The sequence below is a fragment of the Hydra vulgaris genome, chromosome 03, assembly GCF_038396675.1.
Source record: "Hydra vulgaris chromosome 03, alternate assembly HydraT2T_AEP".
NCBI lineage: Eukaryota > Metazoa > Cnidaria > Hydrozoa > Anthoathecata > Hydridae > Hydra > Hydra vulgaris.
The window spans coordinates 23533028-23552167 of record NC_088922.1 but is presented as its reverse complement, the minus strand read 5'-3'; the positions used below and the strand labels follow the sequence as shown (position 1 = coordinate 23552167).

General features: G+C 28.2%; 1 protein-coding gene across 1 annotated transcript in view; it reads right to left on the bottom strand.

Annotated features, from left to right (window-relative positions):
• Positions 1–19140, bottom strand: part of LOC101234483 (rapamycin-insensitive companion of mTOR) — a 123802-nt gene that overhangs the window by 25363 nt on the left and 79299 nt on the right. The window contains exons 29-34 of the mRNA XM_065792697.1: positions 14276–14385; positions 14047–14137; positions 11858–11950; positions 8754–8965; positions 8194–8359; positions 3246–3669 (exon numbers count right to left, since the gene is read on the bottom strand). Of these exons, the coding sequence (XP_065648769.1) occupies positions 3246–3669; positions 8194–8359; positions 8754–8965; positions 11858–11950; positions 14047–14137; positions 14276–14385 (1096 nt within the window). The remainder of the gene's footprint in view (positions 1–3245; positions 3670–8193; positions 8360–8753; positions 8966–11857; positions 11951–14046; positions 14138–14275; positions 14386–19140) is intronic.

The window sequence follows — 19140 nt, the reverse complement described above, 5'->3', positions numbered from 1 at the left end:
TTTAAAGTAAATATGTGAATCAGTTTTACCAGAAAAAATTTAATATTAATTTTTGTTTTTTTTGTCTAATTTTTAGCTATAAAACGAAAAAAAATTATGTAATCGGTATTAAAACTAAATTTTCTACAAGATAGAGGTAAAATTATTTTTAAGCGAATTATCGTTCCCGAATTATTACGATAGCAAATAAAAGAAAAAAGCAAATTTTTACGACTCTCTTTTAAACTTTTATAAAAATAAAATGACTGAAAAATGACTTGGATTTGATTTTATATTGCTCCAAAAATTTAAAATAAAATTTCATAGTGGGATTAATAAAATAACATAACCTATAAATGACTTTTTTTAAATCTGTTTTCTATTTTATTTGAGATGTTTTCAACAAACAAAACAAAAATTACAAATACATAAAGTATTTGTAATTTTTTGTTTAATTTGTTACAAAAATATATTTAGTTTATTTTGTTTTATATTTAATTATATATCATTTATAAGTGGCTATCACATTAGGACCACACATTTTTTTTACAATTTACATCAAATAGATTGCTTAAACCCACATATGATAAAATAAATATGATTTTTATATCTTTATATTTTTTGTTACATGTCAAGTTATTTCTATTCTTAGTAATATTTAATAAAAATTTTATCAATTGGTAATTTTGGCTGTCAGCAATCACTTGTCAAATTGGTACATATTGACGGGGGTGATTCTACAAATAAAATGAGAGAGGGGGGGGGGGCTGAATCCTCAAAAAGTACCAAATAGCTTCTATAAAAAAAAAGAAAATTTAACCAACTGAATTGTGTCAAATAGCCGATTAGCCGGCTAAATTTGTAAAAAAACCGATTATAACTTGAAAATCACCTTCTTTGAGGGAGGGAGGGGGAATAACACCTCACACACCCATAAAATCACCTCTGCATATTGGACAGTTCAAGGTTATTTTTAGTTGTAAGTTTGATTGAAGTTTTAATGCGATTTATTTTAATTTAAAGCACCTGTACTTTATTTAACTAATTTTTTTTTAACTTAATGATAAGTCATTAAATTTAAATAAAGGATTTTATGTTTTTTTTCTGTTTATGTAAAGACACTTAAGTCTAGTCAATTTTTCAATTTCTTTATTTAAATTTTTAGCTATGGGGAAAAAAATGTGCAACAAAAATTAGTCAAAACAGATGTCTTTTATAAAGTATATAAGAATATTTTCAGTGAAAAATTGCACAAATTGAAAAGGTTTCTCACCAAACCGCAATGCGAGTGAGAAAAAAAAATTGATACAGGGGAAGAGTTTGGTCCAAGGAGACCACCTTCTAAACACAAGATGACACCAAGAGCGGATCGTATAATTAGAAATATCTGCCTGGAAAACAGAAAAAAGCCACAAAACATATTGACTAAGCTTACCCACGAAGCTGGTATTGTTGTGTCAGACTGGACGATTCGCAGAAGGCTGAAAGAAGAGGGATTGACGTATTATAGTCCAGCCAAAAAATCAAAACTAACTTCACTCATGAAAAAAAGAACTGAAGTGGGCTCGAAACTATTGTCACTGGTCCGGTGAGAATTGGAAAAAAGTGTTTTTTTTTACATTCATATTCATAAATTATTTTAAAATATTATAATTTAAATAAGCATTATTTTAGATCTGCTTCTCAGATAAGTCAACCTTTCAAGTAATGATGGACAAAACAGATTTTTTTTATCATAGAACAAACGAAAAGTTTCATCCTGACTGCATTGTCGAAACAGTCAAGCATCCAGCTTCAGTAATAATCTGGTCTGTCATTTTTGGCAAGGAGCAAGACATCTCTACAAAGTGGTTGGTTACAAAGGCAACTCATCTGATCTTAACCCCATTTGGGAAATAGTAAACCCAGAAATTGGAAAAAAAATTCTTACTAACAAGCAAGATCTTATGGAAGTGATTATAAGGACTATCTGACAAAATAACCCAGAGTTAACAGAAACTATAAAAAAATCAGTTGCAAGCATGCAATGACGCATCGAAGCAGTTATTTCAAATAAAGGTGGTTTTACAAAATATTATTACTTTATATATATTTTATATAATTTATTGTAATAACCAAAAAATATTCAAATGTTAAATTTTATTGGTTTATTTTTTATTGAGTAGAACTTTGTTATAAATAAAAGAACAAGCTTTAAATTGCATCATTATTTTTCTTTTTGCCTAAAAATTCATTTTACACAATATTTACAAAAAATTACAGCTGGTCTTAATGTGATGGCCGACTGCTGTATATTGCAAATAAATTTCAAAATCAAATATATTTAAAGGGTATTTCTTTCAACTTTTTGTTTTTACAGATTACCAAAAAGGTTTCCATAATTTCAAGTTTAAATATATACTTTTGAGATATATTCTTTAAATATGTACTTTTGAGATATACCCTTTAAATATATACTTTTAAGATGTTTTCTAATCTTTTTAGTCTTAACCTATACAAAATTGAGGAAAATTTGGCAAAAAAAAAAAAGATAATAAAGTATAAGTAGTAGTTGTGGTACAGACTTACCATGATCTGTATTACTGATCCGGATAGCTAGTATATATCGTACACCAAGATCAAGGGTGCCACAAGTCAAAAAATATGGATTTTGAGTTATGAATGTCATTTGATAGTATGTTATGTGTTGTACATGGTGACAAAATATCACAAGTCTAAAACGAATGTTTACAAAATGACAGATACAAATGGCACTTTTAGTTGGAAGAAATATTAAAAACTTAAAACTTCAACCCTGATTTTCTCAGTTTTACACTTTTTGACTTGTGGCACTCTTGATCTGGGTGTACGATATTTCTGACATATTGACACTATTTATCAACATATTAACATTGCTTGTAATATCTTTTTTTTTTTTGCTTTTTAAAACTGCTATTTGTTATTTTTTGGTTTCAAATAATTACTTAAATAACAACATGTCTTTTATAAAAATTCAATACAACAGCATATTTTTACAATATAGCATATTGTTTTTCAAGACTACAACACACTTTCTTACATTATTACTGATGGTTGTTTTTAAAAACTTAATAAATTTCGTAGTTTTTATAATATACTATTATAAATTATTAGTCATGCTTGCATGACTTATAGTTAAATACACAAATAAATGATTTTATAACAGCTTGCACAAAAAAATTATTTAATACATAGAACAATACAAAAAGCTAAAATAAATAGTTTATACTGTAAGATAAAAAAAATACCTAGATAAATCCCAAATGAACTAAAAACTGGCTTATTAGAAGAAGGATTTGATACTTTATCAGCATTTGTGAACGTTTCAATTGGTAGACCAGAAGAAAGATTAATTGTGCTTAATGTATCTACTGTATTACTGTAATGTTTTTCTTGAAGTTCATTGTTTTCGGATAAATCGTAATGGCGAGCAAACATCTTAACATCTCCTCCCTTCTTATTTTCTCCTTTTTTTTTCTTTTTCTTCTCTTCTACATCAGTTTCATTGTACCCTTTGTTTTTTTTTTTATTTTTGCCGAATTTTTCATAAGTAATTTCAATTGCTCCAAAGCAGTCATCATTTATAACCTCTTCTCCCATATATACAGAACTTGTCAAAGCTGTTTCTGATTCTTCATGAACATCAGCTTCTTCACAGTTGATTTCTTTTTCCTGAGAAAAAAAAATCAAAAATTGAATAATAAAGTTAAATTAAATTGTAGTTTTAGTTGGTAGTATTTATTAAAAAAAAATGATAACAACTCTTTTTATATTGGTTTAAATTTATACTGTTGGTAAAATAATTTACTTTCTATTTGAAGTTTATTTGTTTACAGAAATTTTGAAAATTTGCAATTGAATATTAAATGTTTACAACTACATAAATTATATTCCCCGTAAGACTCTAGCTAGCTTATTTGATTATTTACAACTACATAGCTTATATTCTCCATAAGAAACAAGATAGTTTAATTGTTTACAACTACTTAACTAACATTCTCTATAAGAAACTAGCTAGCTAGTTTGATTATCGACAACTACATAACTTATATTCTCTATTATATTCCAAAAAGTTTTAGAGATGACTGAAATACAAAGATTTTTACTTTTTAAAGTTTTTTACTTTTTTCAATGATTAAACTGACTCTGAAAACATTTCATTACATTTTTAAGTTTCTTATACTGGCCATAAATAATCAATACTAGGTAAATATTTTTATTGCAGGTGCCTAGTATATATTACTGAACGAAAAATTAGTGAATAAAAATTTGCTATCCAACACTTGATTTTTTCAAAAATAAAATAATCTGTTCCATGCAACCTGTTCCATGCCCTGCTGCCTTGTAAAATTTGCTTTTTAAGCAAAGACTGGAAGAAATATACTTCCTGTCATCAATAATATTATTATCTGCCATGCCAATAGTGTAATATAGCTAGATTGTTTTTTAAACGAGTTGAAGGGAGCAAAATCCAAAAAAATGATGTTCAAGGAAAAAAACTAGACAAATAAGAACTTTTGGAGCACTTAGGAACAGTCACTCGATTAAATGACAAGTAACACGAGAATTTAAATCTTTAGAGCAGCGCCCATTGTAGTATTTATAGAAAAGAGAAAGAAAAGCAACATTACGACAATGTGATAATGGTTGATGATTAACTGCAAGAGCAGGTCCAACAATGTTTACAATGCGTCTTTGCACCTGGTCTAAAAAAGAAAAGGCATCATTCGAAGATCTGCTCCAGATATGGCAACAGTATTCCATACAACAGGGTTGCCACTATAATTTTTAAAGTTTTTTACTGAGTATTCCCTGAGTAAAGAATGTTTTCCCTTGAGTTGAACTTTTTAAATTCCCTGAGTTTTTATCCTGACTTTTCTATATTCTTTCGGGTTCATCAACGAGATTATTATTTTCCTTACTTAAACACAATCTTTATATTTGACAAACTAAAACTTAAAACTTAAAACAACACCCACATCTTGCAAACTTATTATTATATGTATGAGCAAAATTTCAACAAAAAAAAATTGTACAAAAATTCAAAAAAAAAATTATTTTCCCTGAGTTTTACCTAAATTTTATGAAAATTATAAAAAATCCCTGAGTTTTCCAGGTTTTCCTTGGGATTCATGCTATTTCCAGGTTTTCCAGGTTGAGTGGCAACCCTGATACAAAGACAGATTTGAGATTTATAGAGATAAAGAATAGAATCCTCAGTAAGAAAGTGGCGAGCACAATAAAGAGACGCAATCTTAGCAGATGCTTATTTTGCAATGGATTTGATATATGGTTTCCAAGAAAGATTTAAAGTAAGAGTTAATCCTAGAAGACAAAAGGTAGATGACTCATCGGGTACATTACAGTTCATAAACATAAAAAAATCTAGATTGATTATCTGAGTTAAAGTTCGACAGCCACTAAGAGCCCTATGTTGTAGCAGAAATGAGATCCTTATTAGGCTCATATGCCCCCTCCAAGCAATCAGAGAGTGTTGGCTTATTAAGACAAAATGGTAGTATCATCAGCAAACAATGCCACTTTAGATATGAGAATTTTTGGGAGACTGTTAATGTAAATTAAAAAAAGTAAAGGGCCAAGGATAGAACCTTGAGGAACTCCTGAAGTTATAGGATATGAAGAAGAGTGCTGTCCATCAAGGACAACTTTTATACAACAATTGGTAAAGAAGTATTTAACTGGTAAAAAAGGATTAACTGCAACAAAGGGCTTTAAATGTGCCCTCGACAATGCACACCAAAACAAGGACGCCATCCATGCGCAACATGGCACTGTTAGTATTCTGATATTTTACAGATGTTGATGAAATCAGCTTCTCTGAGAGCTACCACAGAGTTTAGGAAACCTGACTACCAGCCAGCCTCAGAAAAATAAAACTGAGTTTTAGAGCAATACCCTCAATAGGAGATAATAGAATGAGTTGCTTAATCATAAAAACAGAGACACAGGCAAAACACATGCAATAAGCCAGGAAGATCCAGCATTCAAAATCTGGAAACAATGTATTATAAATACATCTACGCCAGTCTAATAGATGAAAATGGGGTATGAAGCTGGTCAACAGATAAAATCTGTTTACCCTTTAAGTATTTGCCAAGAAGGCCTTCTACAAGACAGTAGCCAGATGCATTTAACATCTGCCCAACACAAGTATTTTTATCATGACACAATCTCTAGCCTTAACTCAATTGAGAGCCCCAAGGCAGGAGGTTTGTTAAAACAGAGTTGTCATCTCCTAGCCTTTGCTTAGAAAAGTGTTTCCTACTAGGCAGCAGGACATGAAACAGGTTGTACTGAGTTACATGTTACCAGTAGCAAGATAACCTGACCTGACCTAAGTTACCTGAGTTACCAACTCAGCTCATTTACCAACTAGTAACTCCAACTATAAAACTTATGCTTATTTCAACCTCTAGTATTCTGTTAGATATAATGTTTTTCCTAATGCTTTTTCAAAACATCCCCATCAATTTTTTAAAGTACTGCTTACAGAAAGTAACTCTTCTTTAAACTACTCCAAGTCAGGTCAGGTTCAAGATCATCACGATCTCCTTGCTACTGGTAATATGTAATCCATTATTACCTGCTTTATTAAAGTCATCCTCGAAGGTCACACTCTACTTCACTTCAAGTAACTTCTGGGGCACCTTAAGGTTCTATTCTTGGTTTTATTTCATATTTTATTTTAATTATACCTATCCTGCTTTGTTTCTTACCTACATTAATAATTTTCCTGACAACCTTACATCTAAAGTGGTTCTATTTGCTGACGACTTAACTTTATACGCCTGTCTTGACAAAAAGTCTGCTTTTTTCAATCACAGAACAGGCAGTGATTCTTGATTCTGATCTCACTTCTGTAACAGATTGGGGCTTGCAGTGGCTTGTAAATTTTAACTCCAACAAAACTCAATTATTTACAGCAAAAAACTGATCAAAATACTGTCAACATTGCTATATTAATGAATGGCCTCTCACTGAGTCCTCTTCTTTAAGTCTTCTTGGATTAGCATTTATCACTGACCTTTCATGGAAACATACAATCAATTGCAAAGTTAGCATCTGCTAAGGTTGCTTTTCTTTATCCTGCTCAATATTATCTTACTCCTGATTCCATTCTTTACCTGTATGGAATACTGTTGCCATATTTGGACTGGTTCTTCTAATGATGCTCTTTCTCTTTTAGAAAAGGTCTAAGAATGCATTGTTAACATTGTTGGACCTGCTTTATTAGCCAAGCTTGAGACTCTCTCCCATTATCATAAGGTTGCATCTCTTCCTCTTTTCTACAAATACTATCATTAATAACTAAACTCTTTTTTCCTTGACTTGTCATTCAGCAAAGTCACATCCTTTTACTGTATCTGTCCCTGCATGCTCTTAAAACTTTTATTTGTCTAGTTTTTCTCTCAGCACTTCAACCCTTTGAAATTCTCTCCCATCTTTATGTTTTTCTGAACCATACAATCTACAATTTTTTTAACCTAAAGTCTTCTTTTAAACTTAAAGTCTTCTTTTAACCGTTTCCCTGCTCTTTAACTCTATTCATTGTTTTTTAGTAACTCGCATCATATTAATGGTTGCTTGCAGCCATGTTGAGACTGAATTAGAATAAAAAATTAAAAAAATCACATTTTGACTTTTTCATAGAAAGTAAATAATAATAATAATAATAAAAATAATAATAATAACTTAGTTATAGCTAACTTAAATAATAATAATAATAATAGTTATAATAAAAATAAATAATAATAATAATAAAAATAATAATAATAATAATAAATATAATAATAATAATAATAAAAATAATAAATAATAATAATAATAAAATAAAAATAATAATAATAATAATTATTATATTATATAAGTAAATAATATTATATTATTTAAATTATATTATATAAGTAAATAATAATAATAAAAATAATAATAATAACTTAATTATAGTAAATAACTTAATTATAGCAATTTTAATGAAAGATGTGACTCATAACTTTAGTTATTATAAAGGATGTAATTCTAAAGCTAATGTAAATATAATAATATTTAATAAAATCATAAAAAGTTAATGGTAAACACAATTTGCACTTATTATAAACAATTATTATCATATAACTTGCGTTTAAATCTATTAAGATAAAAATGCATCAAAAAATTCATTTTATAAAAAAATACCTTATCATCATCAAAAAATTCTTGTTCCATTATGTAAGTGTACTCAGGCTCAATAACTGGCCAAATATCAGTGCCTTGATGTCGAACACTGCTCCATCCCAAATCTTCAAGCTTACCAGCACCAAGGTTAGTGCTAGCCATCAATCCCAATACAAAAAAGCATGTTCTAAAACAACACACAGCCTATTAACACAAAAAACAAAATCAAAGTATAAATTTAAAACAATATCAATCTTGTGAACACACAAAAAAAAAACACTCTAAAACAATACTAATCTTGTAAAGAAAACAAAAAATTTTTAAACCAATATTCATTTTATTTTATATTACCCAACTGAGCTATCCAGCCACTACTAATCTTGTGAACACAAAACAAAAAATGATGGAAAAAACATTTTGTTAGCATAAAACACAACTTTTAAATACAAAAAAACACTTTTGATCTTTTAGAACAACTATATGATCAACTTTAATCATTTAGAACATTTAGAATATTGATGTTTTTTAGTCTGAAGAATGTTAAGATATTAAAAGTAATATTTATTTAAAAATAGACTCACCCTCTAACTGTGAGAACAGGGCTGTTTTGAGCCATATTAACAACTAACTCAACAATATCTATTTGATCATCTTCATGCCTTTCATTTTTCATATGGTTGTCTTCGTTCTTTAAATCTACCAGATTTTCGTTTGCTTCATATGATCCTATTGATGATGAACGCTGATATTTCAAAATGAGATTCATTCCAGACCATCGTGAAGAAATATGTCCCTACAAAATAAAATCAACAATATTCTTGAAATAATTTTAACAATAAAAATACACAATATACAATTTAAATAAAAAATATCTTTATATCTTGGAAATAAATAAAGGATCATAGGATTATAGAAAGTAAACTACAAGAACTGTATAACACAAAAAACATAATTAAAATATATTAAGATTAGAGTTATAATTATGAGTAATAAAACTTTTTTAAAAATTGTTAACCTTAAAATAATGTGTAAGTTGGTCAGATATGTTCTAAAGTTTGACAAAGAAAAAAAATCAGGAAAACTGGCCTGAAATTTTAAACTTTATTTAAATGTTTGCTGCCTTCAATGAATTAGATATATTAGTCGAAAGATATTACCCCTTTATGGATTGACTTGTTAAATAATAAATTTAATGGATTAGAAAAAGTATTTACACATGGTTTTAACACAAAAGGATGAGCCCCATCTGGTCCAACCAATTTTCTTGGGTTAAAAAAATGTATCATATTAGTAACTTTAGTTGAGGTAATATTAAAAAATTGTAATGAATTAAAATAGTTTTTATCAAATTTTAGTTAAATTTCATCATTTTCTTCTATTGATTGAAAATATTTATTTTCATCAAGCAAAAATAAAAAATATCGCCTATCTGCTTTTGGTCCATATTAGAATCTTCAATTAATGTTAAATAATTTTAAAACTTAAAAGTATATAAACCAAAGATTATTTTATAAGTTCAAAAGAATTAAGAACTATAAAATTGACAAAATTTCTTCAATTTTCTATAATTTTATTCATTTTCAAAAATAAAACAATATACATTATGTAAATAACATGGTAACTTTTTTTTTTCAAATTCTAATTCACTCCGAACATGGCTGCAAGCAACCTATTAAATTGGGAGTGCAAGGTGGCAAGCAACTATTATATTGAAAGTTACTAGAAAACAAAGAATAGAGTTAAAAAGCAAGAAAATTGTTGACAGAAGATTTGAAAAATAAAAAAAGTTGCACGAGTCAGAAAAACAAGAAGATGGCAGAGAGTTCCAAAGGGTTGAAGTACGCGGAAAAAAACTAGACAAATAAAGTATGCACGGACAGATACAGTAAAAGGATGCTACTTTGCTGAATGAGGAGTCAAGGGAGAATAAGTTTAGGTTGTTGGAACTTGAGATGATAGCTCCTTTCAGCAGGGACCATGGTAGTATTTATAGAAAAGGGAAATAGATGCAACCTTACAACAATCAAAGAAGAGGCTTAAGCTTGACTGATAAAGCAGGTCCAACTACATTGACGATGCATTTTTGGACCTTTTCTAAAAGAAAAAAAAAGAACAAAAGAACCAGAATCAGAAGAACCAGCCCAAATATAAAAACAGTATTCCATACAGGGACAAAGAAGAGATATGTTAACTATCATAGTAGAGGTAAAAAATGATAGACTGTCAAAGTTTGATTTTTTAGAAAAACTGTTAGAAACTATATTACAAGGTTTGCTAATGATCTATAAATGATAACTCAAATATTACTTTAAATGTTTGAGACACCAAAACAAAAAAGTGAATATTTGAGTTACGTATCTCTTCAGATAACTAAGTGCACTATCAGAATACATCTATCATAAACACCCCTCAAATGATAAAGTGCACTATCAGAACACATCTATCACAAACACTCTTCAAATGATGAAGTTACCAAAATAAAAATTTAACAAAAACTGTTTTTAACTATTTTTTTTTATGTTTCTATTTGAACCAAGTTTTCTTTTTTCTAGGAATGTCCTGGCTTTCTTGTCCTGGATTAAATTTGATAAATTTTCCTAATACTGATACTGAACCACAATATTAATTGTTTAACTCTTTCGCTACCACCGTTTTAACAAAAATCTTTTCGCTGTGACTGCACATTTTTTTGAATAAAATTTGAATAGAATACCATTGACAACTAATTCAAATTCAAATAGTGTTTCTCTTTAAAAGCATAACAAACTATATATCTATAGAAAGCTGAACAAATGAACTTTTCAATTAAATAAATTTTTAACACACATCATTGAGCAATAAAAAATGCAAAGTACTTAAAATCATTGTTTTTATAATAGTAACTGAAACATTAAGTCCAAAACAAAACTCATTTAATGTATAAAAAGAACGTTTTTCTTCAAAAGACCTTTGTATTTACTTAGCTAATTACTCATACATTTCTACAAGTTAAATTTTACAACGTGTTAATGCTGCTTTATTTTAGAACTAAATTTAAAGAAATTTTTTTATCAAGGATTACTCAAGTTTTTTTAACTTTGTCAAGTGATAACTTATTATAGTTATACATTATGGCTCTTATTTGTACTTGATTAGGTAGAGAATTAATTAAACTTTAGGAAAAAATAAATTATATGTGTCTAGAATGAAAATTTATGTACAAAACAAGATAAATTGTGAAGCATACTCAAAACCCGCTACCAGCGGCTTGCGGTCAAAATTTAAAAAAATCAAAAGCCGCTGTCAGCGGCTTGCATAGTGAACGAGTTAATAAATAGTTATAGAACTACATTAACTAACTGATTCATTTATTTTAAATTAGTATTGCTTTTAAAGGTTATTATAACAAATACTGTCATAGCATGTCATACCAAGTGAACACTATGACACCTCTGACATGGTGTGCAAAACATTGGTACTTACTAGGTAGTGAGTCATACAAATAATATTTCTATTATTTAAATAAATTCTTTGTTTTTTCAAGTTTTAACTATGTAAACACACAAGTTAATAAAAAATACACACACACATATATATACAAAAAAACTTTAGGAAAATATAATTAGCTGAACAAAATCAATACTAAAAAAATTTTATTTATAAGATTACGTAATAGATATTGGTAAGAAACAATTAGAGAGCTTACAATTGACCAGAGTGCCGCTTTTAACTGAATGACATTTGAGAGTGTATCGGTTAAAGCCTGCACAACAACATTGACAGCATCCGTTAACAAGTTCTATCAAAAGAAAAACAATTTTTTAAAAAAGAACAAAGTTTATGATTTGATAAAATATTTGGGAAGCTCCTATCAACCAGTCTAAACAATTTATACTTGATTTTTGAATTTGAAAAAACTTTAAAATAAATATTATTATTAATTTTATAATGAAAACTTTTACAAACTAGTGTCTTACAACTATATTGTTATTTTGATTTTAAAAAAATGTCACAAAATAATTAAAAAAAAAATAATAATAAAGTTTATCTTAGTAATAATATAAATATATCTTATAAATATAACAATATAAATATATCTTAGATTAAAAAAATATCTATACAAATAACTGAAAGAATTTATAATAGATTTATAAACTTAGCATTTTTATATTTTGTTTTTAAGTACCACACCACACCACAACCTCACCATGTGACCTAATAACACTTAAATATTCAAAATAAAAATGCTTAATGATTCTTTATGTATTAGTATATGAATTTATTTTATAAAATTAAAAAAAAAAGTGTTTTTCAGTAGTTTCAATAATTTTTTCTTACTCTTTCTAAACTTTTTTTTCTTTTATTTATTTTATTTCAAAGATATCAATAGATAGTAACAAAAAATTAAAATAAGTAGCCTCGTTGACTATATTGTAGCCTAAAAAATATATAAAAAAAAAACTTAGACAGATTTCTCCTCTTTTTTTTTTTAATCTTTTTTTAAATAAACTTTGACTTGAATGGTGGTTTAAGTCAACAAGTTAACAACCTGAAGTCAACAGCTAACAACCTGAAGTTAACAAGTTAACAACATGAAGTCAACAAGTTAATAACCTTTTTGCAAACAAACTTATAACGGGTTGTTACTAAAAATCTGGACTAACTGACTTTTAAATGCCACAGGCTAAACTTTTTTTTTTTCATTCTTATATCCACTTTAAAGCTTATTTAATTTTCTATAAAATAATTTACTTGCTTTTAGATAATTGATAAAATTTAGTTAATAATGTCTAAGCAAGAAGAGATAAGAAAACGGGTTTACAAGTTCTATTTAAATAATAAATTGCAAGGCAAACACCTATGATATAATCAAAGATGCTGAAAATGCGTTTGGACACAATAGAGTGCAAGGAAGTGGTTGTGTGGCCAAAGTCATGACCCCCAAGGTGATCAAGCATCTGAGAACCGTATTTGACCACAGTGACTGAGTTTGATGAAACTATATTACCAGCTGGTCAAAAATTTGGATGCAGTCATTCACATATCAAAACTTATACATCAAAACTTATAGAAGACAAGGTATACCTGATCAACAAGAGAGCCAGAATGAGCGAATAAAGACTGGCATTGATTGTCTTCATCACAATTTCAAGGAAAATTGGTCATCCTTGATTATGAGTCTTACTTCATGCTGTTGCACTTAACAATAAAGAAAACAGCATCTACTACTCTAGAGAGACAAGACTCCACCGAGCGTTAAATTTCGCAAAGCTGCTTGTCTGGCTGGCCCCTTCTGACAAAGGATATTTCTTAGCCATTTTTTGTCCCCAGCGGCCTTGCAGTCAATAAAGCCATCTACGAAATGGATTGTATTAAGGGAAGATTAGTGCCGTTCACCAATGCTCATCATGCTGATGGTAATTATGTATTTTGGCCAGACCTGGCCTATTCTCATTATGCCAAAACTGTGACCATCTGCTATGAGACTCATAACATCAATTTTGTCAAAAAAGTTGATCTGCCAGGCGTACTGGAGTGTCGCCCAATCAAAGACTTTGAGCTATTTTGAAAGACAAAGTGTATGAGGGTAACTAGCAAGCAAAAGATGTGAAGCAACTACAAACCAGAATAAAGCTTTGTCTGAAAAAAAGTGACTTTAACCTTGTATTTTCCCTTTTTCGGTCAACTCATCATAGCGTTGGTAGAATCCGAAGGAACAGACTGGTTGAAGACAAACTTAGTTAAAATAAATAACTAAAATCTCTATTTAATGATATTTTTATTTAATCTCTATCTTAAAAACTATGGGAGTAATTGCCCTAGAAAGTATGTCTGGGTTTTTAGTAACCACCCATTGTACATAATAATATGAATAATAATTTAAAAGAAACTTACCTGTTTTATAATTAGATCAACACCAAATTCATTGACTGCAAGTTCTCCATATAAATGAGGCAACATGTACACATCTTTTTTCTTTTTAGTACTAAAAATTTAAAAGTTACTAAAGAAATTTTAAAAAACAGTTTTGAGAAAGTAAATAAAGAAACAGAATGTAATTATTGGAAAAAAAGAAGAGTAAAATATTAAATGGGATTTAAAATATTATACTTTAAGAAAATACCTAGAATTTGACCTTCTAATATATAGACCATCTTGAGACTGCGGCTCAAATGTACTTAGAGATTTTGCAATTTCTATTTCTATCCAATTAACATACTCTCTGGTGTATTCCTATTTGTATATTTTTTAGTTAAAAATTTGTAATTATGTTAAAAAAAAAAAGAATATAATTTTAATAATTAAATAACTAACTTCTAAAATAATTAAATATTTGAAGGAAAAAAGAAAAGATTGTAAGAAATAAAAACAGTTTTGCATCACAAACTTTAGCATCATTTTATTGAGCAGGTGTCTCTACATCAGATGCAGTTCCTTTTCAAGCTCTTTATTGTGAGCATTTATATCTTTTATGTCAGCATCACTTTATGTAAATTTTAAAAGCCTTTCAATCATAAAAATATTACATCAAAATATTTAAAAAAACTTACAATGGAAAGAACTTGGTTTGTGGCAGATTTTTTAATTTGAGTGATTAAGTTTATTTTTAAGTTTGGAAAAAACATTGAAAAATTACAAGAAACTCTTGGAACATTGTGCTGTGCACAGTGGATATTTTAAATTACATGTGTGTGTGTGTGTGTGTGTGTGTGTGTGTGTGTGTGTGTGTGTGTGTGTGTGTGTGTGTGTGTGTGTGTGTGTGTGTGTGTGTGTATATATATATATATATATATATATATATATGTATATATATAACCACAAGTAGCCTCTTCATCAGTAGTGGCCTTCTCAGCTTTGGGGAGGTGAATTTTAAAAAAATATATATATATCAAATTATTAGCCAACCTTGATATTTTTTGCATATTTTGTCTACTTAGAGGTAAAACTTAATGAAAATACAGATAAAAACTTTATATATAAATAAAGTATAACTACTTTTTAACATAAGATGCACAAAATAACAATAAGAATATGCTTATTAACATGAGTTTTTAATATTTTGTTGATTCTCCCTTATTTTTTATAACTGCGCAAAGATGATTCAAATATATGCAATTTAAAGCCATTTCTTTTAAATGTGCCTTATGGTTCCAATGAAAAATAAATTTTTCAATCAATTGGGTCCTATTTGTGACCTTTTTTAGCAAAATTTCTCTCTCTAAAGGGATCCCAAACCTCCGAGACATGTTGTGTTCATATTTAAGAGAATGATAAATAAAAAATGTTTGGGCTAAATTTTTTTGATTAAAACAGAAGAATAAATGAGTACCAACCAGGGGTGTAGAGTTGTAAAAAAAAAGTACTTCGACTCCAATTGTAGAAATTTTCAGAGTACCACTCGGACTTCAACTCTGAAGCAAAATTTTTGAAAAGTTCTTTGAATTCTTTAAAAATATTAAGCGATAATTAAAAAATTTTTTTTGCTTAATTTATGAAAAGTTCTTTGAAGGATTAATATGAATATAAGATTAATTGAATATTTTGTACATGCACGTGCAACATCGAGAAGTTTTACTATTGGAGTCAGAGTCGCGATTTTGTTTAGCGGCTCCAACTTTGCTAAAAATGCCGCCCTGGTACCAACAAAAGCTAACTTTATTATTTTAGCCGAAGCTTGCTTTCTCCGTTTTATTGTAGGCTTAAAAGTCAGCATAATATAAGTCGCAATCTAAGGACTTGATAATTTATTCAAGTGTGTTTTATTCCAAAGAGTTTTAGCTCATGACGTTTTTGACTTAGCTCGTTTTTGACTTAGCTAGGTTTTTGACATAGCTCATTGACTTTTTTGTTTGTTTCTTATGATCTTCTTACGCAAACAAAAAAAATCAATGATGCCATGTAGTGAAACTCTTTGGAATAATACACGCTTGAATAAATTATCAAGTCTGTAGATTGCAGCATAAATTATGCTGACTTTTAGGCCTACAATAAAACGGAGAAGGCTAGCTTCGACTAAAATAAAAAAGTTTTTCTTGGTATTCATTTATTCTTTTGTTTTAATCAAAAACATTTCACTATGGGTTCAAGTGTAACATTTTTAGCTTAACAGTGAATTGAATCATAACTGTTGACACCTGATCTAAGTTTGATGAGAAACTTCGTTTTTTAAGCACCTTGAAAATGGACAATAAAAAATTATGCAACATTTCAGTTATGGAACCAAAAATAAATGGAGATAAACTTTATATACCTGAAATAGTTACACACTCTTTTGTAAATTTTTTAACACAAGGGCATCGTATTACCGCTTAAGATATGATTATCAACTTCCGTCTAATTCAACACTCATTTGAATTACTTCAAAAATTTCAAATATTAATGAAAATTATAAAATATAATAAATTATTTCAAATTTACTTATTTAAATAAATATTAATGAAAATTATAAAATATAATAAATTATTTCAAATTTATTCATTTAAATAAATATTAATGAAAATTATAAAATATAATAAATTATTTCAAATTTATTCATTTAAATAAATATTAATGAAAATTATAAAATATAATGAATTATTTTAAATTTACTTATTTAAATAAATATTAATGAAAATTATAAAATATAATAAATTATTTCAAATTTATTTATTCAATTTTGAATACTCTTCGGATAAGCAGAAATTATGTATCATACTACATGATGAAATACATGTTAAAAAAAGTTTACTTTACCATGGTGGAACTATTTTTGCTAGATTGGAGGATAACCCAGTGGAATTGTTCAAAACACTATTTGGGATTATGGCTGTTTGTTTAAACAGGAGTTTAAACAAACAACTGAAGGTGTTAATTAAAATGATATCAAATTTGCAATCTGATTTTTTGTTTGAACAGATTAATTTGACCAATCAAATAATAGATTCAGTCAGTGCAAATGTAAAAGCTATTACATGTGATGGGAATCGTGTCAATCAGACTTTTTTTTAAATGTACACATTTGTTCCAGGAAAACCATTGTTAACAGTAGATGGAAAGTATTTATTTTATGATTTTGTACACCTCATAAAAAATATTCTTAATCTTTGGTTAACTGAAAAAACTTGGACAATAACGGAGTAACCAGGATTGCAAAATGGACTCATTTAAAGCAGCCTTGCAATGCAGAATCCAGAAGCTTTCTAAAGTTATCTGATCTGAATGAAACTTCTATTTCTCCAAAACCTGTCGAATGACAGTGTGTCTTGACGGTTTTAAAAGTATTTTCTGGAAAAACTTACACTGTTCTTTTGCAACACCCTGACATGATTCATAGAGATGTTAATGACAGTGCTATATTTATCAATAAAGTTATTATTTGATGGAAAATTTTAAATGTCAAAACTATTGGTGCTGATACAAGGCATAATGATTCTTTGCAGGCTGTCATCAATAATTCTTATGACAACTGTTTAAATCTAATACTACAATTTAGTGATATGACACTTAAAATGACAGGTCCCCAAGGTAAACGTATTAAACAGCTTTCTAAAGATACTGCAACTTGAATATATCAAACCTGTAATGGACTAGTAGATTTATGTCAATATTTACTCTAAACTACACAAAACTATGTTTATTTTGGTCAATTTACATCAGACAACCGGGAAAAAGAATATAGTATACTTCGTCTAGGTTCTGGGCATACTTATTTTCTTAGTGTTTCAACAAGTTATTAAAAAACTATGTATCAAACATACATCTTTTCTTTTGAAATTAAATGTAGATATTGACAATTTTAATGTGAAGTCTGGTCATCAATGTCTGAAGACTGATGCGAAAATCTTGATAACTTGCAAGATCTGGAATCTTCTATTGCTGATAATGTCAAAATGTCACTTATTCACATTGCTGGTTATGTTACACAAAATAATAAAGAAAGAACTGATTATGAACTTTTAGATCAAACAACATTCTATTATTAGAAATATGGTCAGTTTTCTAAATTTTTGGATTGTGTTGGATCAAAAAATGGACATTTTTTTGTTTTGTAATTTTTCAAATAATTAAAGATCATGCTTGCAGAAACTCTTAGTACTTAAAGAAGTATTTTTATTATGTCTGACTATTATTTATTGGATATGGAAGAACATCATTTTATAATATTAGGCAACAATTTTTTTTTTAAATAATGTACCACTCTCACTCCAAGATCTGGCAAAGAACCTGCATTAAAAGTATTAAAAATCTCTTAGAAGTTACTTAATTGCCTACTACTACTAATATATATAGTATACTATTCTATAAAAGATTTATAAAAGTTTCATTTAGTATTGTTTTTTTTTCAGATTTTGATAACAAATTCAAACAAAATTTATCTAATATTCTTTGTTTGGTTTAATAACCTTTCTATTTAATGTAAGAAAATATCAATTTTGTATTTTAGATAATAAAGCTAAAACTAAAGATGAAATTATAAAATTATGTAAATGTATGAAATTTTGAATAAAAACAATTTTTTTTGCGTTTTATTTACATTGTTTATTACTTAAGATTATTTTTTCTTTCTTTTTCTTTTTTCATCCAAAATCTTTCTTCTTACGGTTTTCTCCATAAGCTTTCTTCTTACGGTATATCTGTACCATCTTGAAGATTATTGAATCCTTTTTTTCCAATCATAGTATAAGAGTTTTCCTTGTTGGACAGCACTTCTTCATTCTTGAGGAACCCCTGAAGTTACTTCCGTAACTTCAAGGGTTCCTCAAGGTTCAATCCTCGGCCTTATACTTAATTTAATTTACGTTAACAATCTTCCAAATAATCACATCTAAGGTGGCAATATTTGCTGAAAACACTACAATTTATTCTTGTCATGATAAGAAGCTCTCTGATTGCTTGGAGGGGGCATCTGAGCTTGAAAAAGATCTCACTTCTGCTACAGCTTGGGGCTCACAGTGGCTGGTGAACTTTAATTAAGATAAAGCTCAATTTTTTTCAGCCAATCGTTATTGC